This window comes from Pseudophryne corroboree, chromosome 12 (assembly GCF_028390025.1).
Source record: "Pseudophryne corroboree isolate aPseCor3 chromosome 12, aPseCor3.hap2, whole genome shotgun sequence".
In the NCBI taxonomy this organism is placed as follows: domain Eukaryota; kingdom Metazoa; phylum Chordata; class Amphibia; order Anura; family Myobatrachidae; genus Pseudophryne; species Pseudophryne corroboree.
The window spans coordinates 116319871-116346776 of record NC_086455.1 but is presented as its reverse complement, the minus strand read 5'-3'; the positions used below and the strand labels follow the sequence as shown (position 1 = coordinate 116346776).

Genomic DNA, 26906 nt, shown 5'->3' with positions numbered 1-26906 from the left:
TTTTCTGTCTCCCTCTTGAAGTTCCAGCTCTATTAATGGCTCCTGTAGCTAATAATTGACCTGGAGGGCTCTTATTCTCTACCTCACACCTCTAGGTGACGAGTGCATCAAAACAGCAAGGGTTTCTGTGTCCTTGACACAGACATGGAGGTTGTGCATTATGTTGTACATGCTGGAAGATTAAGAATTTCATGATCCTGCTTTCCCAATTATTGCAGTATCAAGATTAATAAAACTTAAGGTCCTTTGTGAATTTTATACTATACAGGTTGAGTATCCCTTATCCAAATATTCTGAAATACGGAATATTCCGAAATACGGACTTTTTTGCGTGAGAGTGAGATAGTGAAACCTTTGTTTTTTGATGGCTCAATGTACACAAGCTTTGTTTAATAAATTAATACACACAGTTATTAAAAATATTGTATTAAATGACCTTCCTGCTGTGTGTATAAGGTGAATATGCAACATAAATTAATTGTGTGACTGTACACACACTTTGTTTAATGCACAAAGTTACAAAATATATTGGCTAAAATTACCTTCCTGCTGTGTGTATAAGGTGTATATGTAACATAAATGCATTCTGTGCTTAGATTTAGGTCCCATCACCATGATATCTCATTATGGTATGCGATTATTCCAAAATACGGAAAAATCCGATATCCAAAATACTGCTGGTCCCAAGCATTTTGGATAAGGGATACTCAACCTGTAGTAGGAAGCCTATAAAAAGCTGAAGTAAAATGTGTGCGAGATAGATAGAGATATAGATATAGATATAGATAGATTAGATTATATTAGATATAATATAATCTAATATAATATATTTATTTATTTTACATTGGGAAAAAAATGCATATAACAGCCATTTGACCTAATTTAAGTACCAGAAACATGTTTATTATAACAAGTAATAAACTCTTATACGGTTATCCATTGTTAGTTTAGCTTTTTTTTGGGGGGTGGGGGGGTACAGGCAGATTGACTCACTTTTCACTTTCGATACCAATTTTTGCGGAAATCCTGTTTTCAGTCATTTTAAATCTGAATTGGATGAATCTACTGGTTCACTTCTCCACTCTTATCACTGCTTCATACATTTACCCCATTGTATCAATCTGTCTGTTGTCCTCGCAGTCTCTATAGCTTTAAGCTGTATGCAGGCCTCTGTCTACTTCCGGCCCCTACCATCATGATATAGATTTAAGTTGGTTTAAATTTGCAAGAGTTTTATAATTTATGATGTTTTAGTGAATTTAAACATGTTTTGTCCTATCAGAATACCTGTAACGTGTTGTGTAAACTTGGATTTCAAATGTTGTCTAATTTTCTTTCACAGATTTATTTTAGGTAGGATGTTCTAATAATAGGCACACAAACTACTGTGTATTTCAGTGACTCCCAGTCATTTTGCTGACACACCCTGATGAATGGAGGGCAGGATGTAGGTGTCATAAGCTTTAGTAATAAAGTTCTAAATTATACATCTTATGGAACGTTCGTAAATGATGTACACTGTCACATTAAGATGACCTCAGCATTTGGGTGAAAAAATTAAAGATGTGTCATTAAGTATTTGACGACCTGCTAGGTGACCTGGAAACCGGGAGCTATTTGGGTTCCTGAGTTTGAGAACCATTGATGTATGGTATTGTGCCAAGGAACTCAGAAGAAGTTATCATTGATCACTGCAAAGATGTATTACTGCCTTGTGACCCCTTGTGCAGGACCATAACCCTCTTCCTTGTGATATTTTTTTTAAGAGAATAGAACCTAGTTTGTATAAAGTTATGTATATGTACTGATGAGATAATATGGCTTGTTTAGGAGATGCATGCTCTTATGTGACTGAAACAATAGATCTCACTTGTTCCCCTAGTGCAGTGTTTCCTAAACTTTTTTGGATCCCGGCACACTAGAGTATCAGAATTTTCTTTCGCACATCCCTAGGCCAAAAGGCTTCTTTTTGTGTTTTATATGTCATCCTTAGGTTCAGTTATGTGGTGATTAACTTCAACCACATTTTATGATTGACAGCCACCAGCACTGGTTTTGCCTATTACATTAACCATAAATAATTTTGAAGGGATCCAGTCTCTAGGTCGACAGTAACTAGGTCGTCCACTATTGGTCGACAGGGTTTATAGGTCGACAGGGTCTCTAGGTCAAAAGGTCGACATGAGTTTTTCACTTTTTTTTTTTTTGAACCTTTTCATACTTAACGATCCACGTGGACTACAATTGGGAACGGTAACCTGTGCTGAGGGCAGCGAGGCACCTTACCCGAAGCTGGGGGACTCTGTGCACTAATTGGGGTTCCCGGTCACTGTACGAAGAAAATTACACAAAAAAACCATAAACTCATGTCGACCTTTTGACCTGTCGACCTAGAACATGTCAACCTAAAGACCCCGTCGACCTAGTTACTGTGGTCCAATAGTGGTCGACCTAGACACTGTTGACCTAGTTACTATCTACCTTCCATACCACCCCAAATTTGAATTGGTCCTGGACCACTAGCCCGTGGCACCCCTGCAGGTGTCCTAAGGCACCCCAGGGTGCCACCGCACATAGTTTGAAAACCACTGCCCTAGGGTGTTCACATTTCTTCCTTCATTTTTAAACTCCCACGATTCATACTTGTTGTTTTATCTTAGTGGCTCTTTTTTTTTTTTTATCTATAGTTTTTATTGAGTTTTTTTCATTGCAAACAGGGGTACAAAAGGAAGAGAGAGGGAGGGGGGGGGGGGGGGGGGAGTAGGTACATGAACATATAAGAGAACGTTACAATAGACATGTGCAAATAAGTGCAAACAGTTCAAAGTCGATCACACAGGTACATCGTAAGAAAAAAGAAAAAGAAAGGCATTTATAGAGATGGAAGGACGGCAATGGGCTCACTTTAAATACAACCCAAATAGGGGTTCATTGTGGTCTTAGAAGGGGGGGGGAGGAGGCCCCATCAGCCGATGGGGCTGGGAGGTGGCTGTCCAGGGGGGAGGGGGCGTAACATCAATGCAGCACCTTCACCTTCCGTAGTAAACAGATGCCACGGCATCCAGCGCACAAAAGGAGATTTAGCAGTGAAGGAGTATGGGATGTGTTCAGTCTCCATCAAAAAGTGCAGCTGTATTTTGTGTATTACCTTCGACAATGGAGGCAGCGTGGCCTGTTTCCAGTTTTGGGCTAAAGCCGCCCGCGCGGCTAGACAGATGTGGCCTAAGACATAGTGTAGATGTACACCCACGCCTCGTGGGTATGTATTCAGTAAGACTATAAGGGGGGAGGGGGACAGGTCAAGATTCAAAACTTTATTAATAAGGCCAAATATTTCTGTCCAGTACGCCTGGACATGGGGGCATGACCAAAAAATATGGAAGAGGTGGCCTACCTCTCCGCATAGACGCCAACAAAACTTTGAACATGCAGGCCAGATCGTATGTAGCCTTTCCGGTGTAAGGTATAATCTATGGAGTAGCTTAACATGCATTTCGGAGTGATTCAGGCATTTAGACATGGTAAAAGATGACCTAAAAATGCGGTGCCATTGAGAATCCTGGAGAACACATCCCACATCTGCCTCCCACCTGATTTGGGCTTTAGATTTAGGAGCAGGGAGTAATGAGAGCAATGTTTTATACCAGAAGGAGATCTCCCCTCTAGAAGTGGCACAGGAGAATCGGCCTATAGCTTGCTGAATACCAGGTGGAGGTGGAGGCTAGTCCACCAGTGCTGCATTTGGTAATATCGAAGCCTCTCAGAGTCAGGCAGAGAAAAGCGTCCCTGTATATCAGAAAAGGAGGCGAGCACAGATCCATTAAACAAGTCTCCCAGGACCTCCATCCCCCTGGACCTCCAGCCCGCCAGGTTAAGATTAGGGACCAGGGCGGCCACCGTACGTAGCGATATCAGGGAGAGATTATGATATGAAGGGGATATGGCCGCAGTCAATTTGTTCCAAACCTGGAGTGTGGCTCGGGTAGAGGGGAGGAGGTTTAAGCTCCGTGGGCGAAGGGTTCTAGGAATCAAAAAAGGATCTTTCAGGGGAAAACGGGGGCAGGTCACCTCCTCCAAACACGTCCACCCCGGAGGCACGTTTTTGTAGAATTCTTTAATCTGGGCCAGAAGGGAGGCCTCCTGGTACAGTGATAGATTGGGCATATCTAGGCCACCCACTCTCCTTGGTAGGGACATCCTCGCGCGGGCAAGTTTGGGCGGTCGCGAAGACCATATATAATTGGTGAGGATTGTGGTGGCTTTATCTAGATACTTCTTGGGGAAGATAAAAGGAATAGTGCGAAACAAGAACATTAATTTAGGGAGCAGCGACATCTTGAAGGCGGCCAAACGGCCCATCCAAGAAACCTCATAATTGAGCCATGATTTGGTAAACAACTGAAGGGAGGACAGCAGAGGAGGAAGATTAACCTCAAATACAGAAGAAGAAGATGGAGGGATATAAATACCCAGATATCGTATCGAGGATGTTTGCCAATTATATGGATACTTAGCGCGTAGTAGGGGCAAAGAATTAGAGAGATTGATGGGCAAAGCATCCGTCTTGGAGGCATTTAATTTATAATACGATGCTGCAGAATACCTATCTAAAACATTGTGTAAGTGGGGGAGTGTTGCGGCTGGATCTGTTACAAATAAAAGAACATCATCTGCGAACAGACATAGTTTGTGCGACGTGACGCCCAACCTCAGTCCAGGGAATTGCGGGTCCGCACGAAGTCTAGCTGCCAGTGGTTCTATGGCCAGAACGAATATGAGAGGGGAGAGAGGGCAGCCCTGGCGGGTACCGTTATAGATTGGAAAAGAACTAGATAAAAAAACATTACTGAATACCCGGGCCGTCGGGGAGCTATATAGAGCTAATATTGACGAGAGGATATGGTCACGTAGGCCAAATTTTAGTAAGACTTCTCGCATATAAGACCAGTTTAAGCGATCAAAGGACTTCTCTGCGTCCAAAGATAGCAGTAGGAGACCTTGCTTGGGGGTTAGAGAATCGACAAGGTTGAATACCCTGCGTGTATTGTCGGACACCTGTCTTCCCGAGATAAAGCCAACCTGGTCCGGATGTATCAGGGAGGGGAGGAGGGTGTTCAATCGAGAGGCGATTAATTTAGCATATATTTTAATATCCCCATTCAGTAACGCAATGGGGCGATAATTTTGGCAAAAGGTCGCATCTTTACCCGGTTTAGGGATCGTGACAATACGTGCCTCGAGCATCTCCTGAGGGAGAGTGCCCTGTGAGGTAATATCGGTGTAGACTGCCACCAAAGAGGGAGCTAGAAGATCTTGGAACGAAACATAGAAGTCATTAATAAAGCCATCGGGGCCAGGCGCCTTACCTTGAGGGAGGGACTTGATCACCTGGAGGGTTTCTGATAAAGACCATGGGGCATTCAGTAATGCTAATTGATCATCTGAGATATGTGGAAGGTTTAAATCCGCTAAGAAGGAGTTGATAGAGGAAGGGGTGGGTTGTGGGGTGGCAGGGTCTGATGCGAGGTTATAAAGTTGGGAGTAGAATTTGGCAAATTGGTTCGCTATCTCTCTTGGATTAGATATTTTGGTGCCTGTGGGGGATATAATGAGCTTGATTCTATTCCGAGCCTGTTGAGCCCTAAGCTTTCCGGGCCAGCATTTTCCCTGGCCTGTTCCCCGTTAGATAAAACTTCTGGCGTATCCTATTCAAGGAAGCCTGGGTGCGCGCCATTAGTAATGTCTGGAGTTGAGATCTAATATCGATTAACTGCTTCTGTAAAGATTTCGTAGGTCTAGATTGGTTTTTGTCCTCTAATTCCTTCAGTTTGAGCTCCAGATCAGCCTGGCGTTGTAGGTTGAGTTTCTTGAGCTGTGCTCCTGCCTGAATCGCTGCTCCCCGTATAACAGCTTTAAGTGCGCACCAGAAGTTCAGGGTGGACGTGTCTGAGGGAGAATTAAATTCCATATAGGACGAAATACTGTCAACTATAATTTGTTTTGAGACTGGGTTGGACAGCAAATGGGGAGAGAGTCTCCACGGGCGGGGGGGAGAGTGTTGGCAAGCTACACTCCATTTAAGAATCAGCGGGGCGTGGTCAGACCAAGTTATAGGGAGAATGTCTAAGGATCTGGCGAACTGGAGAGTCCATTTGTCTGAAAATATAAAATCAATACGGGAGTAAGAGTTGTGAACGGGGGAATAGTAGGTGTACTCCCACCCTGTGGGGTTTTGTACTCGCCATATGTCATAGAGATCAAATTCAGCCAAGAGGTTACGAAAGGCTAAGGAGTTTTCATTGGGGGAGGCTGAGGCGGGAGGAGAGGTCCTAGGAGACCTGTCCAACTTAGGGTCAAGAACTAAATTAAAATCTCCCGTGAGCAGAATGGAGCCCGTACGAATCCTCTGAATAGCCACACATAGCTTTCGGATAAAAGCTACTTGGTTTGAGTTTGGGGCATATGCCGAGACCAGGGTGACCGGTTTGTCGTTTAATAGGCCGCTCAGTATAAGGTACCTGCCATTTTTATCAGCTAACTGAGAGTGCAAAATGAAGGAGACGGAGTCCCTAAATAATATAGCCACACCGTTCCTCTTAAAAGGCCCATTAGCAAAATAACCTAGAGGGAACCTACGATCTTTAAAAATAGGGGGTGCTACAGATGAAAAATGTGTCTCCTGTAGGGTAACTATATCCGCTTTATTCTTAGTAAAATAGCCCAAAGCCAGCCTACGCTTATTAGGGGAATTCAGCCCCTTGACATTCATAGATAATATCTGGACCATCGGGGCAGGTTAAAGTACTTTGTTAGAGGTGAAGGACCTTGACATAAACAAAAATAGAATTGTCTCGAGTAGCGAGTACCTACATCATAAAACAGAGGGTGGGGGGGGGGGAAGGTAGGGAACAGGGGGGCGAGGGGGGAGGGAAAAACCAAAACGACCCAGTATATCGGGTTGGCATAACTACTGCAAGGAAGGTAAAAAAATGCAGTAGTATATTACCAGGGGGGAACATGTGGCCTAGCGCCACCACCCATGGAGCTAACAGAAAAAGTAAGCGTAAGCAGAAACAAATATGCTTACCCACAATATACATGCGAACACATGAAAATGATAGAAACAAAAAATATAGATATATATAATAAAAAAACAAAACAAATAAACTCAGACATAGCATGAAAGGCTAGCGCACCGCCATCACAACAGGGCGCAGGGCAACTCACGTGACCCCAACAGGGACAATAATCAAGTCCATTCTGCGATGACTGTACCGGAAACAGTTCAATTTGAAATCCCAGGCTGGTTGTGTCAGCATCAGGCGGTGACCCATTCTGAGCGGATGGTGGGCTGTTTCTTGGATCCAGGAGGGAGTGTAACAGAGATATCCCACTCCGCTAGTAATTTGACTCCAGTCTCCAATGAAGTCACCGTGTAAGACTTATTTTCATACGAGATGACAAGCTTCACCGGAAAACCCCATCTGTATGTGATGTCTTGGTCGCGAAGTGCCAAAGTGACGGGGAGAAATGCTCGTCGTTTGGCCAAGGTGAGAGCGGAGAAGTCCGGGAATAGTTGTAAACCTCCAAGAACATCTGAGTCGGAGTCGCCTGCTTCTCTGGCCACTTTCAGGATGCGTTCTTTGATTGTGAAGAAATGCACCCCAGGAGTGTATCTCTCGGGAGCGAGGGGGCAACTGAGCGCGGTTTAGGCAGTCTATGAATTCTGTCGATAAGCAACTCTCTAGCGTCAATTCTTGGCAGAAGCTTCTGGAACAAGACAGTAGCATAATTTTCCAACTCGGAATTCTGCACGGAGTCAGGGATGCCACGGATCTTAATATTATTCCGCCGGAATCTGTCCTCTATATCTGCGATTTTGAGTTTAAACGCCTCCAGGTCACTTTGCTGCTGGTCGTGGGCCGTTATGAGGTCATTATGAGACGAGACCAATTCCTCTACTTTCCTCTCCAGATGGTCCGTACGGTCGCCTATAGCATGCAGCTCCGTCTTAACCTCCCGAAGGGCCGCTGTGAGGTCCTGAGTCAGCTCGGATTTAAATGCTGAGAGGGCTTGATACAGAGTTTTGACCGTGAGAGGTGCATCGGATTCAGGGTCAAACCCCGGCAGGGAGGCAGGGCTGCTAGGGGTATTTTGCGGAGAAACGGCGGCCGGGGACTTCCGCAGAGAAGAGGCGGCCTGTGACGCTTTCTGAGACGGAAAAGATACTCTAGGGGGCAGCACCCCTTTGACCTTTTTAGGAGGCATTCCAACGGAGTGAGGTTCTGTAGGCAGAATGAGGATAATAAAGAAGCTCAGGATCTCGCAGATTAAATGACGGAGATTTAGGTAAGCATAAAAAGACACGGGTGGTGGTGGGCAGGTAATCTGCGCTACATCAGAAGATCAATATCACGCATGACCTGGCAGAGGGTCATCTCCATTCTGCGGGGTCCAGATGAGAGGCTCCCAGCCGGGAGAAAGGGGTGGGTGGACCTGTACACACCTCGGGTCCAGCAGCTCTGTGCTTTAAATACTATAGAATAGAGCTGTGATATGCTTCCCACCAGGTACCTCTCAATAATGGGATCCAGCAGGCAGGAGAGGGGTGAAAGCTCAGTAGCTGCCATCCAGGGGAGCAGGACGTCTGAGCAGGACTTCTGGGCCAGCTAATTACAAGGTATCCTGCAGCAGAAGCAGAAATCAAGATGGCCGCCGCACCTTCCTGGGAGTCTGTGTCCCGACTTTTTCTGCTTGCCGGGGTCCCCCACGGCTAATTACTCCACAGGGTTACCTCCCTGGGGGTCAGAGGAGTTAATAGGGTGGCTGCAGAGGCTTCGGCGGGGTCCGCGTCTCTTTCCGGCGCCGCGGCTCCGCCGTGGAGCTCAAAACGCGGGCGCCGGGAGTACGCGAGTCCCCGGCTTCCGGATGTGCCTAGGCCGCAACCTGCGGGAGCCGTAAAAACAGCTCCGCGGCGGGCACTGCTGGGCACAGGGGGCTTTAGATAGAGAGGGGAGCCCTCAGATAAGGATTGCAGCAGACCAGGGGGGAGAATAAATACAGATATCACTGCTGGATAGAGGAGTACAGCAGAAGCAGGTCTGCTCTCTTCTCCAGCTAGGCCACGCCCCCTCCTTAGTGGCTCTTTAATGACTGCTCCCTCTAATGTTGACATTTTTTTTTTTACTCAAAGTATGACACCTATAGGTTTAAATACTGCATTTTGGTACAGGAGCAGGTGACAGACTGACTTGCAGTATTGTGTTGTCTGTTACGGAGTGTGAACTGAACAGTTTTAGATATGTCTGAGTTGTGTACATAACTTATTGCTGTGGGATTTACATGTACTCTCTTTGATCAGTAACATGTTGATCTTCTGTCTCTTTACAGAAAGACCATCACTGCACTTGCGTTTTCTCCAGATGGAAAGTTCTTGGTCACAGGAGAGGCAAGTGTTTGATATGCACCACACATTGTAGGGGCCTACACACAGAGCGATACTAGCTAACGATATGCACTAAATAGTCTGTATCATTAGAAAAACTAGTGCGTATCGTTCCGTGTGTATAGAACCAACGATGAACGATGCGTGCTCCTGCGGATCATCGTCGTTGGAAAAAAATAGACTGTGCATGCACATACATTTTGGCAAGATACTTGACTAGATAGTCATAGCCAAAATAGTTCATAGCCCAAATCGCTCTGTATGTATAGTCCATATGGTTGCTTCTGGACTCTGGTAAGTTCAAGGGAAATAATTAAGCCAAAATGGTTCATTGACAGAATCGCTCCGTGTGTATGCGGCATTACAGTTCTTCAGGAGTAATAGGTCACCACAGTTTGGGACTTTCCCCACAGTGATATGCTTCAGGATCTCTCTGGTCTGATATGTTCATATAAACAGATATATTGCAAGATTTCTATGTGCCTTGCTAGAAGTGCCATTTTTTTTTTTTTTAGGGTTTGTTCCACGTTTCCCCACAGACTTTCCCAGATCAAGGAAAATGCAGTTCAGTTTTGCAGCACATTACCAAATCACTATAATATGTACACTTCTATTCAATGGTGTTTTTCTACTTTAGGCTTACAGATTAGATGTGTGCTTTTGTAGAACGTGTATGGACATATTTCCTGGAAATATGGTTGCTAGCAATTTTATCACAAACAACTTTTGGACATATAATAAAGATATTGGGTGTGTGGAGATGTAATTTGGTAGGTAACAGCTGCTAACTCTTCACGTCCCTAGGGATTAATAAGGCTCATTGGAAGATTCCTTTAGTCCTTAATGTAACACCCGTAAAACTGGAACTTTTTTAGTGAGTCGTATTTGCTATAAAGTGCAATTCAGTTTAGCTCCATATACAAACTCTGACACACAAGATACAAGTACTGTATATCAAATTAATCCGCACAATCTCCCTGTGCGTCGCATTGCATTGTGCATGTGACCTGGCAGCTCACTTGCATCTCCCGCTGCATGGCGTATTGAGGGTAGATGTATGAGGAAGTGTGTGTGTGTATGTATGTATGTATGTGTGTGTGTGTGTGTGTGTGTGTGTGTGTGTATATGTATGTATGTATGTATGTATGTATGTATTTATGATATCCAATTATCCCCGGTAAAACATCGAGGCCGGATACGGACGGTTTTCTGACTTTTTTTTGTTTTTTCCAATGTTTCACAGTTTTTTTTTTTTAATTAAAAGTTTTATATATCGCAGCAAATTCCGTTGCGCTTTACAACTTTACAATCCAAAATGTATCGCTCATAAAAAAAAAAACAACAAAAAAATGATCTCCCGAAAACACACAGGTTCAATGAAACCTGTGTTTTCGGATGAAACTGCTTACCGGGGATATTGCTTCGCCTGCTTGAGGCAGGTGAAATAAAATCCCAGATAAGCCGGGACTCATGCCCGCTTGTTATGTCTAATTAGATAGCCATCGGCAGGACAATTAGCCCTGGTAGATTACTGGGGCTAATTGGCTATCCTCCTTACACTGGACTGGTATACCGCCTCCCTTCCTATACCGCGTTCCCCCCACCCACGTGGTGCCTAAGTGATGATGGAATTCCAGCGCCAGTCACCTATCAAGCACATCTACACCGCGGGGATGCTGACTGCATCCCATAGCTATACCTTTTATCTAACTTTTTTCTAAATCTGGATGACCGATGATCTTTACATTTAATATTTACTAAATGTGGACTTGGACTGCCATATCTTCTTTGCTGTGTTCTCAAAATTTCCCAAGCGGCAATATTAATTTTATTCCTATTGACTAGTGTGCATGCAATTACTACCACAGAGCAGTGGTTCTCAAACTTTAAGTTACAGCGCCCTAGAGTATCTGATTTCTAAATTCTGTTTATACTGTAGGTCATCCTGAGGTTCAGTCATGTGGTGAGGGACAGGACTCCTTTTATGATTGGAAGCCCCTGGTTTTGCCGACTACATTGATCATAAATAATTTGAGTTTGTCCTGGGCAACCAACCAGAGGCATCCCAGAGTGCCGCAGCACCCAGTTTTGGAACCACTGCCATAGAGCTATCATTACTCCTATACAGCTCAAAACTAGACAATCTCTCCAGGGAGTTGAATAAATGCTTGCAAATATGATGTTTAAGTGTTTTAGATTAATGTGATTTTTTTTTTTTTTTTTTTTTGTGATATCTGACTTTGACATACTATTGCAAGTGCTTCCACTGAGTCACTAAAGGAGCAGACAGAGTTGGGTTACCTGATGGTTCATTTACTTCCAAGTACAGCAAGTCAGACCATGTTTTAGATGATGTTTTATATTTCAGAGACCGTTCTGTCTAGCATTGGCCTGTATATAAATAAACACAATTTTAGACCGATTTCACATCTGTATCAACTTTAGCCAAGGTCTCTTGACACCTTCCCATCTCTAATGAATCTTCTGTGAACCATAGAAGCAGAATTCCATTTACAGCATTATTGCTTGTTACTGCGTCAAGACAATGGAAAAAACTGTACGATTGTAAGTACTGCAAATGTACACAGATTCTGATCCAGCTATAATGGAGAGAAGTATATTGTAAGATTTGTCCAGCTCCGGTGTAGTTATGGGTTATCCTTTGACTTTACATGGAACTGCTCTGCTCTCTGTATTGAAAACTTTTTGTGGTGTTTCAGTGGTCAAAGTATACAAACCACTCAACCGAATGTCAAAATATGGTATAAAAGAGCTGTGGTAAGCCAGGAAGACGAAGTAATGAATTAATAAAAAAACAAATAATTTTCTCTCCATTGAGATTCTTCTAAACGGTTTGTGGCATTTAATATGTATTGGTGGAGATGTAAACAGCTTGTGTGTGAATTGGACCGAAGCCATCCTCCTAACAGACGTGTGGTCCTGGCAGTATTTCAGCTTTCTCTATTAATTAGGGCAGGAGAGTTGCTCATCTGATCTCTATAGAACGGTACGGTATTGTTGTCAGATGAAATTATCCATTCTCATTAGGGAATGCCATGTACCAAATATGTATGTTTGTATCCTGTCCAGCATCTCAGTGGTGGGTACCACTGAGATGTAGTAGTTTGGTATTAAGTGGAAACATATATCATTGCATAGTGGAAGGATTACACTTTTAAATCCTTGGGGCCGATGTACTAAGCCTGGAGAAGTGATAAGTGGAAGGCAATAACGCACCAGCCAATCATTAAAGGCTTGAAAAATGACAGGAGCTGATTGGCCTTCCACTTATCACTGCTTTATCAGTTCTACAGGCTTAATACATCTGCCCTTGTGTCTTGTGCAATCCTCTACCAAGGGACTTGTCTCCTAATTATACACTGAACTTGCATTGCCGGATTCTGCCCCATGGCCCCCATGTATGGTTATTGGCGAGGTATCTGAGTGACAGTTTAGATAAGGAGGACTAGGAAAAAATATGACAACACCGCTTCTAGCTCCATTTATGTCATAATGAAAGAAAATGCCTATAAGTTCCTTTACAGATGGTAGGTACCTAGTTCCCACCACACTGTATACATTGGTGGTCATTCCGAGTTGATCGCTAGCTGCATTCGTTCGCTGTGCAGCGATCAGGCAAAAAAAATGATTTTCTGCGCATGCGGCGCAATGCGCACGCGCGTCTTACTATTGCAACGAACGATGTAGTTTCACACAAGGTCTAGTGAAGTTTTTGTCGCACTGCTGGTTGCAGAGTGATTGACAGGAAGAGGGCGTTTCTGGGTGTCAACTAACCATTTTCAGAAAGTGTTCGAAAAAACGCAGGCGTGCCAGGAAAAACGCAGCCGTGGCTGGGCGAACGCAGGGCGTGTTTGTGACGTCAAAACAGGAACTGAATAGTCTGAAGTGATCGCAAGCGACTAGTAGGTATTGAGCTACTCTAAAACTACACAAAAAACGTTTGCCGCTGCTCTGCGATCCTTTCGTTTGCACTTCTGCTAAGCTAAAATCCACTCCCCAGTGGGAGGCGGCATAGCGTTTGCACGGCTGCTAAAATCTACTAGCGAGCGAACAACTCTGAATGACCACCATTGTCCCATCCAGTTACTGGTGAGGTTGCTCTACAGATGGCTCATTCAGTCACATCTCGACATTTCGGTTGGAGATTATATTTTTAGGCCGGTGATGTACTGCAATTGAGTACTTTTTAGTACTAGATTAAGAATGATCTCATTGACATCTTGAGAAATAACACTGCTATCTTCTCTAAATTTATTTTTTATTTTGTACATGATTGCAGTGAGCAAAAAGATCACAGCTTCAAACCACTTGTCAAGTTACTATGAGAAGTAGGTGGAATGTGATTCAGGGACCCATGGCATGACTAAATGAATAGGCTGGTGTGATGAAGATCTTCTTTTGCCAGTCAGACTGGCACTTTCCACATGTTTTTAGTCAGATGTACTAAATTGTATAAATGGCAGCTGTAACAGGTTTAAAAACAGCCTTTCTGGTAAAGTGATGTCATGTTTCAGTTCTACCACTATTTGCTCTGCTCTGATCTTCATCTCCCAGGCAGCGCAGACTTTGGCAGTGTTTTGTTTCCATCTTGTCATTCATTACCCGGTTTCTGCAACGTTTTGTCTATTTATAGACTGGTTGTTGTGGTGGTAGATCGGTTTAAAAAAAGAAATCAAATTGACAAGCCACCAAATCCCTGAAAAATTCATAATTTCCGATACATAGCCTTAAAGGAAACCTTCAGCTTCTCGCTGCTTCCAGTGGTTGTCCACAAATTATAGCTGGCGTACTCACTTTCCTGTTTTTTTTTTGTTTGTTTTTTTCTTTTTGTTTTTTCTCAACACTCTCTTTTTTTTAATGATTTGTCAAAGGATTGTATGTATATGTGGAATCCACAAGAACTCTGCAGGTTTCCTGTGATATCTGGCTCCAAGACTTTGGCAGAAGATCCTTTAAGCCCTGTAATATGGGAAGTGCGGGCCTCCAGGGCTCGTTTTTCCAGCACATCCCACAGATGCTTTATAGATGTAAGATCTGGGGAACACCTTGAACTCTCATGTTCCTCAAATCATTTCAGAACAAATTTTACAGTGTGGCAGGTCATATTATCCTGTGGAAAGAGGCCACTGCCATCAAGGAATACTGTTGCCATGAAGGGATGTACTTTGACACATACTACCTAGCTAACATTGTTGCAGACAAAGTAACATCCACATGAATGGCCAGACCCTCGGGTTCCCAGCAGAACATTGCCCAGAGCATAACACTGACTCCATCGGCATGCCTCCTTCCCATTATGTATGCTGGTGCATCTGTTCCTCAGGTAAATGACACACGCAACTGGCCCATCCACATGATGTTAAAGAAAATGTGATTCATCAGACCAGACCAACATCTAGAGTTTAGTTCTGACGGTTACGTGCCCATTACAGACCCTTTCGGTGGTGGACAGGGGTCAGCATGGGCACTCTGACCGGTATGCAGCAAGCTGCAATGCACTGTGTGTTCGGACACCTTTTTATCATAGCCTGCATCACCAATTTGTGCTACAGTAGGTCTTCTGTTGCATATGACCAGATGGGCTAGCCTTTGTCCCCATGCGCATCAGTGACCTTGGTTACCCATGACCTTGTCATCAGTTGTCCTTTCTTGGACCACCTTTTGGTAGGTAGTAACCACTGTATACCTAGAATTCCCCGCAGACATTCCAGTTTGGCGATGCTCTGACCCAGTTGTCTATCCATCACAATTTGCCCCTTGTCAAAGTCGCTCAGATTCTTATGCTTCCCCATTTATCCAGCTTCCAGCACATCAACTTCAAGAACGGACTGCTCACTTGCTGTCTAATATATCTCACCTTTTTGACAGGTGCTGAGATAATGAGATAATCAATGTCATTCACTTTCCCTGTCAGTGGTTTTAATGTCATGGCTGATCGGTGTGTCTATTTGATATTCTATCTATAATTGCACATTCATGGCTTACTTCGTTTTTATATTCATGAAAATGTGAGGGAGGAGATAATAAACCCTAAATCTATATTGGCCTATATATATCTCCAGTCACTTACTAATCAGGCTGTGCTCACAAGTTAGAGTTGTTGTTGGCATGCAGCCATAAGACCTGTATGGTTCTAACCATGACTTTGTTCACAGAGCGGGCACATGCCAGCAGTGCGGGTCTGGGACGTGGCTGAGCGTACACAAGTCGCAGAACTCCAGGAGCACAAATACGGGGTGGCCTGTGTGTCCTTCTCTCCAAGCTCCAAGTACATTGTATCGGTCGGGTATCAGCATGACATGATTGTCAATGTGTGGTCATGGAAGGTGAGTTCTAAGTGAATAAAAGGCATAATGTTAGACTTTGTACATAAATGTGCTAGGTTAGGAACTTGCAGTTCAGTTTGCCTTCTTGATATTTGTAGTACATCATCTTTCTTACCTATAGACTGGAATTCCCTCCATGTCCCCCTTTAGTTACAACCCTAAGGCCCAGATTTATCAAGCCTTGGAGTGTGATAAAGTACCAGCCAATCAGCTCCTAACTGCCATGTTACAGGCTGCGGGGTCTATTCATGAAGCAGTGTGGAGAAGTGATCCAGTGGCAACCAATCGGCATTGAAGTAACATTTATAATTTGCCTACTATACTATTGTACGCAGCAGCTGTTTGGTTGCTATGGCCAACTTCTCCACATGCTTACTTCTCTGCTCTTTTCACTGCTTCATGAATAGTCCCCTAAGTTTGAAAAATGGTTGGCTGGTACTTTATCACCGTGCAGTTTCAGTCTCCAAGGCTTGATAAATCTGGGCCTAAGTGTGCCACCAGTCCATAACAAAGAGCATCTAACCTCCCTCAACACACGCACACACGAGCACCCCACATATGCATCTCACTCACTCACTCACCCCCTAAGAATTCTCAACCAACTTGTTGGGTTTATATTGGTGTGTGTGTGTGTGCTTTCATTAACTCCACTGTGACCTTTCACAACCACATTTATGATTCCTTCCCATATAATGGCAGCAATTAAATTTTCTGTGTATGGAGGAATTCAAACTGCATTTGCTTGACTAAGGCGCCCTACACATTAGGCGATGTGCCGCCGAGGTGGCCGATACGGGCGACCCGGCGGCGGGGGGGCAGTGACGGGGGGAGTGAAGTTTCTTCACTCCCCCAGTCACCCGGCTCCATAGACGTGCAGGCAAATATGGACGATCTCGTCCATATCGGCCTGCATGCACAGCCGACATGTCACCAGCGATGAACGAGCGCTGGGCCGCGCATCGTTCATCGCTGGTGACTCCACACTGCACGATATGAACGTTATCTCGTTCATTAATGAATAAGATCGTTCATATCGTACAGTGATATTGGCATGTGTGTAGGGCCTATAAAATTTCACTTTTTATTTACGTTAGGACTGTAAATGTTTACCAGGTGCTATGACAATGTTTAATATGGCTGCAGAATGGGGTTTAGAGGGAGGTGGGAGGAACAATGTCTGCGACTGAAATTTACCCAATGATACTCCTGCTCCACCTTCCTCCAAGACTTCACATAGCCACGTGTCTACCTGCATGGAGCAGTTCCCTTGGTTGTGGACCAGGGCAGAGCTTGTGAAGTTCTGCTCTTACCCTAGGTGGTAATGTAGTGTTAAGGTTGGTAATTGTTTTGGCACTCCCTTTCTGTGCGGAAAGCTTTGGCAGTAGCAAATGGAGGCATATAAAAAACCCTAAATCCAAGATTGGCACAAAATTTTTAGCTTTCTGGCTATTGCATAACCGATTCTCTTTCAGAAAAACGTTGTGGTGGCAGCAAACAAGGTTTCTAGTAAAGTGACCGCAGTCTCGTTCTCAGAAGACAGCAGTTACTTTGTCACAGCTGGGAACAGACATGTCAAGTTCTGGTACTTGGATGAGGCAAAGTCATCGAAGGTGAGAGCAGTAATATATGTACAGGAAGAAGAAACTCCATATCCCTTTCTATAGTCTGATGTCAATTTGTAATTTAATGGATACCTTGTACCCACTACTGACCAATCCACAGGGAGCACGGATTATAATTTCATTGTTATATATTTTAATCCTATTTCCTTTTGTGCAAAATAACGCAAAAGGAATTAGGTCCTTTAACACCACAGTAATAGTTAGAGGTTGTACCACATTATTGTAACCTGTGTTTTGTTTACACTGCTTGGTACTAAGCTGGCACAATGGCAGTGTGATTTCATGGTCTCTAGCTTGCCAACGGAGTCCTGCCAATGTTATAGGAAACATCTGAGGGCGTGATTACTTCTGCCTGCACAAAGATCAGAGGCATGACTGTTATAATGCATAATACAGTGTTAAAGTAGAACGAACGTAATGTTCAGTGTAAATGTATGAGAACATCTAGCTGTCAATTAAAATGACAAAATAATGTGATAAATATAACTACCATTGGACGCTGAACTACACTTCTGTGTAATTGCAATTGGTGATGGTATTAGTTTTCTCTGTGTGGTGCCCCCATCAGTTTTAGTACTTAAAGCGGATTCAGTAATATTTTCTGGTGTACAGCACGTTAGCTGAAATCCCGACGGAGGGGAGAAAAGTGTAGCCACCCCCTAACCATCCCATCTCGCTGCCTGACCCTAACCTCCCCTTTAGTGCCTGACCCTAATCTCCCCCTTGGTGCCTGACCCTAATCTCCCCCTTGGTGCCTGACCCTAACCTCCCCTTTGGTGCCTGACCCTAACCTCCCCTTTGGTGCCTGACCCTAACCTCCCCTTTAGTGCCTGACCCTAACCTCCCCTTTAGTGCCTGACCCTAACCTTCCCTTTAGTGCCTGACCCTAACCTCCCCTTTAGTGCCTGACCCTAACCTCCCCTTTAGTGCCTGACCCTAACCTTCCCTTTAGTGCCTGACCCTAACCTTCCCTTTAGTGCCTGACCCTAACCTTCCCTTTAGTGCCTGACCCTAACCTTCCCTTTAGTGCCTGACCCTAACCTTCCCTTTAGTGCCTGACCCTAACCTTCCCTTTAGTGCCTGACCCTAACCTTCCCTTTAGTGCCTGACCCTAACCTTCCCTTTAGTGCCTGACCCTAACCTTCCCTTTAGTGCCTGACCCTAACCTTCCCTTTAGTGCCTGACCCTAACCTTCCCTTTAGTGCCTGACCCTAACCTTCCCTTTAGTGCCTGACCCTAACCTTCCCTTTAGTGCCTGACCCTAACCTCCCCTTTAGTGCCTGACCCTAACCTCCCCCTTGGTGCCCGACCCTAACCCGCCACCACCTCCACACCGCAGCCTAACCCTAACCTCCCCCTTAAGGTGCATACACACGGTGCGATGTATGCTTACGATTTTGACTATATAGTCAAAATCGTAAGAAAAGTTAGCACATATCACACCGTGTTTTACAGCTTGCAATACCGATGTGCACTCCCACGGGGTCGGTATCGCAAGAAAAAATACTGTGCAGATATGGCAATTTTGACTATATTGTGTACATTCTGACTACAGTATATTGTGTATCTAGTTTCTAGTATAGTCAAAACTGCACCATGTGTATAGTCCATATCGGTGGTTCTGGGCTCCGGGAAGTTCGAGGGAAGTCACAACGTCAAAATTGGCATTTAGCCAGAATCACACCGTGTGTATGCACCTTTTTAAATGTTCCCATTTAAGGTTTACGGTTTAAATTCATGTGGGCAGGGCTTTCATTTGTACTACAAATGTCATAGTAAGGTGGAACCCGTCTGCATTACAGTTATTTCGTCACTGCCTAGGCACGACCCATAAGACTACATGTAATTATCAGGTGAAAGCAGTCATTGTGATGTCTTTTATAAACAGGTGAATTCTACAATTCCACTCCTGGGGCGCTCTGGTCTGTTGGGAGAACTGAGGAACAATTTCTTCACAGATGTTTCATGTGGGAAAGGCAAGAAGGCGAGCAGTACTTTCTGCATCACATCCTCAGGCCTCCTGTGCGAATTCAATGACCGGCGACTGCTAGACAAATGGGTGGAGCTCAGGGTGAGTTTGGGCAGCTACCACCTTGTGAATAAATGTATCCAACCTATGTGGTTGGTGAACATTGAAGATGTGTGGTCCGTGTCACTCCTCAGCATAGTAGTCATCTGTAAAATCTGCAGCCTCAGTATTATAAGGGATGCTGGATTCGTCTCACAGGGAGAAATGACTGTTAAGGTGTCCTAGGCGGACTGCAGTGGGATGTAGAGTCCTATGTCTTTGAACGTCAATAAATATTTTTAACTGTGACTTTTTCTCCACACCCCCCCCCCCCCCCCCATTTATTTCTCCTATTAAAAAGCAGGTGACACTTGTATATCAGCCAAACTATGGGGTAATTCCGATTGGTCGCACGCAGCAACTTTTTGCTGCCCGTGCGAGCAACCTGACGCCGCCTATGGGGGAGTGTATTTTAGCATAGCAAGGCTGCGAACGCTTGTGCAAACCTGCTATGCTAAAAAAGTTCCTAGCAAAACAAGACTAGCCCTACACTTGCTTACTATTTGCGACGGATCCAGCGATGCAGGTCCCGGATTTGACGTCAGACACGTTCGCTGGACCACTCCCGGAAAACGGTCAGTTGACGCCCCGACATGCCTTCCTCCTGTCATTCTTCTTGCGGTCGCTTTTCTCATTCCCGGCGTCATTTCCCGCAACGACGCGCATGCGCAGTTCCAACCAGATTGCACCGCTTTGAAGAAGTGCAGCGTGCGATCAGGTCGGAATGTAGTTTTCGGTCTGATGAAGCAGGCTGCGACCCACAGAACATTTGCAAGCGTGGGAACTATTGAATGATTATACGTGAAGTCTTTGGCTACTTTTTAATTGGAGAATTTAAATAAGAAAATCATTGAACGTTTAAAAAAAAATATTCGTATACAAAAGAGACAACTAATGTACGTGAAATTCCAGTCCACTTGTGTCCGCGGGATGCCATGGTGTATATTTACTAAGTGTGGGTTTATAGAAGTGGAGATGTTGCCCATAGCAACAGATCAATTCTAGCTATTTATCTTCTGGAAGGTGCTAGATAAATAAGTAGAATCTGGTTGCTGTGGGCAGCATTTCCACATCTATACATCCGCACTTTAGTAAATATACCCCCATGCCTTTCCTGTGTGGTTACTGTGGATCTAACTTTACATTCTAGGAAGTAAAACCTGGAAGTAGTTAGCGTCTTGGAATCTGCTCAATATTATATTCTTCTAGTTGTTGTATGGGTCAGACCATAGGGTGAAATGCCTTCTATATGTGGTCGCTGTCTGACTGCTAATAGTGCCAAGTCTTGAGGCTGAGTAGCCGAATCTGTTACATATGTCAGTAAATGGCCAAATCTGATAAAGCTGAAGGTCAGCCCATGCGTCCATATTCGGCAGAGTAAATGTGAACGGTGTTTCAAGTCTGTTAGCTGTATCTGAATCCTACTATGCAGATAACTTGTCTGTTGCTTGATGGCAAAGAAACATCATGTACAGTGAATGGCAGAAATGTTTATGAGAACATGTAGATATCGCCCAGTCCCACTAATATCCGTTATCACTTTGGCAAGACCTTTATAACATAACATGTAGCTGAATGGTTTTTCTTTTCTGGGTACAGTAATCTTTACTCATCAACAGTATTCATGAATGTTAACAAATGGCGTCATTCAGAGAGGAGCACAACCCCTGATCTGCAGACCTCCTTGTGCAAGATCCCTCGCAGTGCCCTGGTTCCCATTTGGGGGAGCTACGGGTAGCGTTACAGAAAACCATGGCATAAGAAATGAAAATGATCAATTACCCAAGGCGCAAACACACCTGTGCAGCCACCTGGGGATGAAAGGGCCACTTAACCCTTATATACAAATACAATATGGGAAAAAAACCACAGGTATATAGCGCTCAGTGTTGTTTCACATCTAACAATAAGCAAATGATACTTAAAGTCCAAATGGATCAAAACAGTCCCATAGATAGAAAGATCCCGTCTTATGATCCTCTGATGACGTTCTCACAAGAAAAACCTCTGTCTCCAGTAGTTGCTCAAGATGACATGAAAAGAAAGCAATAAAAGATCATGGTGCAATATGCCCCCAAACTTCTTTCAAGTAACAGCAGATACAGATGTTAGGGATCCAATGCGTACCCCACTCACAGTATGTAAGATGTTTATCCACACATAAAGGTATCTTTAACGTAGTAATGATGTAATAAATCTCTGTCAAACAATGGCGTACCATACTCACTTCTCCACATGCAAGGACCCTCACATCAAGGTTTCTTTAGACGCTTCGGACCGTATTCCTCCTCAATAATTGAAAAATATATGTACTGCTAAAAAGGACTTTATTTTATATTAAAATAAGGCAATTTCCATTCAAGGATAACCTAAACTGAAAACGATGCTTTTGAACAGGTAAAGCCGATGGCCAATAACAGCTATTCCCCGCCTGGTGTTAACAACATCAATAACAGAATGGGATACAATGATGGATGAGCCTCAAAACACTCTTCCAACGCGTTTCTACCCTCTAGGGGTCTTTGTCAAGGAACAAGAGTGCTCATAAAATGACCTTATTTAAGGCAACACACAGGAAATTGAGTATGGTATGCCATATTTGACAGAGATTTATTACATCATTACTACGTTAAAGATACCTTTATGTGTGGATAAACATCTTACATACTGTGAGTGGGGTACGCATTGGATCCCTAACATCTGTATCTGCTGTTACTTGAAAGAATTTGGGGGACATATTGCACCATGATCATTTATTGTTTTCTTTTCATGTCATCTTGAGCAACTACTGGAGACAGAGGTTTTTCTTGTGAGAACGTCATCAGAGGATCATAAGATGGGATCTTTCTATCTATGGGACTGTTTTCATCCATTTGGACTTTAAGTATCATTTGCTTATTGTTAGATGTGAAACAACACTGAGCGCTATATACCTGTGGTTTTTTTCCCATATTAGAAAACCATGGCATATCTGTCTCTCTGTCTGGGCGTGATGAAGCCAGTGACGGCATCCTTTGATGCAGCTTCCCTGGCTTCAGCAGCGGAAGTTCTTCTGTCATTCTCAGATGGCCGATGCTGCGTCCTTGTACGGAATTAGCATATTATCGCAAAGCTGATATGTACTAACGGCTGTGTGATTTAACATACATCTCTGAATCAGGCCCCATATGTCGCGTTGAGCATCTTGAGCTGAGCAGATATACCTGCAGATCATAGAAGAGCTCTGGTCCTTGGAGCGATTATCTGATCATTATCTGATCATTATGAACTGTGTTTAGCTGATTGTGTTACTCTTGTGTGATTGGTCACCTCTTATGAGCAGCTCATACCAATCTCCCCCCCCCCCCCCCTCCCCGATCCAACAGTTTGCAGGACTGCATGATGCCCTTAATCTTCTTAAATTCCTGCATGCAAACTATACAATTACTGGGCTGGTCATGCAATGATCAGCCGATCTGCCCAGTAATTGTACAGTGTGTGCCCAGCTTTACCCATGTTTAGTACTGGTCGCTTTTATTTATTTGTGCGTGTTCCCTAACAGACCACCATGGCCAGCTGCATCATTGTGAATCAGGACTATATTTTCTGTGGTTGTGCTGATGGCACCGTGCGGATCTTCAACCCATATAACTTGCACTTTCTCAACACCATGCCAAAGCCACACAGCCTTGGAGTGGACATCGCCACGGTCACAGAAGCTAGGTGAGGCAAAATGGAAAAGCTCCATTATTGTAGGTGACGATCTTCCAAGGCAAAATGTCCCCATTGTGAAATATGTTGGCATTTTAACATCTTTTCATTTGTACTCTAAAATGTATTTGTGTGTATATATTTTATGAAGATTTCCCAAACCTCCCTTCTCCAGTTCAAAACATGTTGGGCTTCCTTGCTAGAACCTTTTCTGTTGGAACAGTAAGTTTCTGTGGTTCATCCAATCAGATATGTCCTGACAACCGAAATCCAAATTTTTTTTTTTCTTTCCTGAATTATTTTCAGCACATCAGACAAGAAAATACACTACAGGACTTGGTTAGAGGTGTATTACATTGTGTTGGTCCTGGGAAAGGGACTGTATGGTTTTGAAGTCCTTAACACCCAAATTGAGGGAGCAAAAAATGAAGATTGGAGGAATTCTTGATTGTACTAAGCCAACTGAAATAGCATCTAGGTCAACACTGGGTTAGAAAATTCGTTTTAAAGTGCCCATTGGCCTTGCGGCCAGATTGCGATTTCTAATATTAATAGTTCTGTGATACTATTGAAGGAAGTGCATTAACACCTTAGACCTGTACTGTATGTACATGGTAAACCGATGTTTGGCTTTGGATTATAGATGTGGATTGTAAGATAGGCCATTATATGGGAAGAACAGAAAGATAAGTGTGTGCAGGGTAACAGGAGGTGATGGCAAAGGAGCCACTGAGTAAAAAGGTATATAGAGGAGGAAAATGTGTGTTGGCAATACTCTCTGTAGCTTGTACAAGCTCTTTTTGCGCTAAAACAATTAACTATTTTGCTAGCAATGTGCATCGCCTAGTCCTCCACCTCATTTCAATATCCATGATTCATTTACATAGGTTATTAATGCATCTGTTGCTTTTGAAAGCCAAAGCACAGTGAAGGGAATTCAGGCTGCTGTACTCTTCTCAGGAAGAACAGTTCTTCCTTTGATCAATGTCTCCACATGTGGGTTCCTTCTCTCCTGACCCCCAGCCCACAGCTGCGTGGCTTGGCTTTCAATAGATCTTGTGTTTCCTTCACCAGCCTCTCAGGATTGCAGATGACCGCTCTGTTTTACGGCTTTCTCGTCTAAGTACTTGTAGTGATGGTTAAATCATAATTTATAGAGGAATGTTTCTTCCCTTCCCCATTTTCACAAGTCTACAAATTGCAGAGCGAAACATTTCACCTCTAGCAAATGTTACAAATCTGTCTGTGCTCCATTAATCACATGTACAGTATGCGGCCTGTGTCATCGGCCAGTCATGGTAATGAGCCCAGGAGGATATTTATTAAAAGTTGCTTTTCATCAGTTTTAAACAGATTTTTTTTCTTTAGGGGCTTTAAGACACATTTACTAAATCATGTTAGTAAATGTGGGGTTTAGCCCCTGAAACAAACATCGTTTTAGATCGATTTACAATCCTTAAAAAAAAAAAAAATCTGTTACATTTACCTTTAGTAATTATAACCCCTAATATCTCAATTACTGGGATGATTCAATTGTTTTCCCCTGCGGATATCACTAAGGGATACAAACAGGGCCGGCTCTACCATTAGGCAGCTTTAGCTGCCTTGGGGCTCCGGCCACTGGTGGGCACCACTGAATTTATATAGCAAATAAATGAATCATGTCTCTGTATGTGGGTTAGTAATTCACTTACAGATGGGAGGATGGAACACCATAAGGAGCATACAAATTTCTGTATGTCTGTGGGTATATATGTCTGTATACACATACAATTAAAGGCATGTAGTTGGCATCCCAGCGGACGGGATGTTGGCATTCAGAATACTGGTGCCGAAATCCCGACAGCCGGCATCCTGAATGTTAGTATCCCGGTTAGGCTGCGGGAAGGAAGAGTTAAGGTAAGAGGTAAGTTTATTTAATTCACAATGTTAGTATTATGGTGTTCGGGATGCCGTTGTCTGCATTCTGTACCCAACCCCAATTAAACATCTCCAGCAGACCCCATATACAGTGTATAAAGAATAGTAGTATATTGCACAAAGTCACAACATTTTGTGACTTTGTTTACAATATTCTTTTTCACTTTAGAAGTCCTTGAGTGATGTCCCTTTTCTGTGTATATGTGTAATAATGTAATTTACCCCAGCCCACCTAGTGGCCACTTGCATCTCCCCTCCGAGAGGTGGTGGTGGTTGGGTTTTGCAGATTAAGGGGCGCTAGGCTGAAGCTTTGCCTAGGGTGCAGAGAGACCTTGCACCGGCCCTGGGCGCAAAAGGGAACATTTCAATTGTTGCTCCGTTCAGGCACCCATTAGCCATGGGAAAGACCTTTCTTCTCACTACCCTAAGGTGGCGAAAATAAACGTGCAAAACTCTGTGGTTTAGGTGCCCAAATGGGAGTTTGGTTGCCCTAACTAGTACTTTAGATGGGATTAACCGCTATTCACGGCCAACCCCATCTATTTGGTCGCTTAAAAAGTTATGGGTGCCTGATCAGAGCAACAATTGAATAACTCTGATGGGCACCCAAAAAACATTTGAATTGCTCCCATAGACTCTTGATATAATCCATCCTTTGTATTTCTGTTTTTAAAACTTATATAATATTTTTTTTTTGTTTTCAATCTTTATTTAATCAGAGCAGCTACAATAATTAACATCTGGTTCGTGAAATCTGAAAACAAAAACAATCGTTTGTATAACACCCCCCACACCACCACCACCACCACCACCATAGGTGATAAACATAGAAAGCTTGCTCTTAATCACTATATAAGAAAATGGACACGTCAAAAAGAGAAACAAGAAAGGGAGAATAGAAGGGGGGTCAGCAGATCATTCCATAATAGAAGGGGAGTGAGCAGATCCCCAATGTACTGGTATGAAGGCTTTTGGCGCACCAAGAAGATATTTAAAGATGAATTTTGTAAATTGCGCTCTGAGTCTATGGAGAAGGTTTAAGAGCCAGAAGTTGGGTGTGACAGGTAAATCTTCCTGAAAAAATTAGGTTGGAAGTGGCCGTTACTCCCTCCCAGAACGGACGGAGCTTGGAACAATCCCACCAGATATGTAACGATGTCCCTATCATTTCATTGCACCATCACAAGGTATTGGGAACACTAGGGTACTAAGCGCCTTGAGTCCTATTGGAGAAAGAGCGCTATATAAATAAAAATTATTATTATTATTATTATATAACTGTCAAGAGTCTAGGACACCGATGCCACCAGGATAGGACTTTTCTATTAAGTTTTTTGACTGCAGCCGAACTTACAGAGCAAGCCAGTGTATTCTGAAACATCTCGGGCCAATCTGCTTCCCTAATCAACATCCCCAAATCCCTTTCCCACTCCTCTGTAAACGTCAGAAGAGAAAAAAACTAGCTGGGTTAATTCAGTTGAGGGTGGGAAATAAAAAAAAAAAAAAAAAACCTGCGGAGCTGTGTTTTTCCCTGCAGCCATAGGATTTTACTTTTCAATAAGTGGACTGAAAATGAGATGTCAACCTAACTATGTTGACCTAATGACCACCATCCCCATATAATGCCTTCCATAATCTGCAAAATAGCATCAATCGTACTGTACTCAGGCTGCAGAGATAATTGCTGTATTCCAATATACAATAACATCATATGAGCAATCTCAGTTGATTAGTCTCTCAGTATAGAAAGAGGAGGGAAGATTCCACAGGACAGGTATTCTGTAACTGCTGTTCCCAGTCTGTTGAAGACCTAG

General features: G+C 43.6%; 1 protein-coding gene across 5 annotated transcripts in view; it reads left to right on the top strand.

The window, feature by feature from the left end:
* MAPKBP1 (mitogen-activated protein kinase binding protein 1) overlaps positions 1–26906 on the top strand; it is a 373799-nt gene that overhangs the window by 181532 nt on the left and 165361 nt on the right. For all 5 annotated transcript variants that reach the window (XM_063947904.1, XM_063947905.1, XM_063947901.1 and 2 more), the window contains exons 5-9: positions 9391–9448; positions 15622–15792; positions 17265–17402; positions 19303–19485; positions 23024–23184. In XM_063947904.1, the coding sequence (XP_063803974.1) occupies positions 9391–9448; positions 15622–15792; positions 17265–17402; positions 19303–19485; positions 23024–23184 (711 nt within the window). The remainder of the gene's footprint in view (positions 1–9390; positions 9449–15621; positions 15793–17264; positions 17403–19302; positions 19486–23023; positions 23185–26906) is intronic.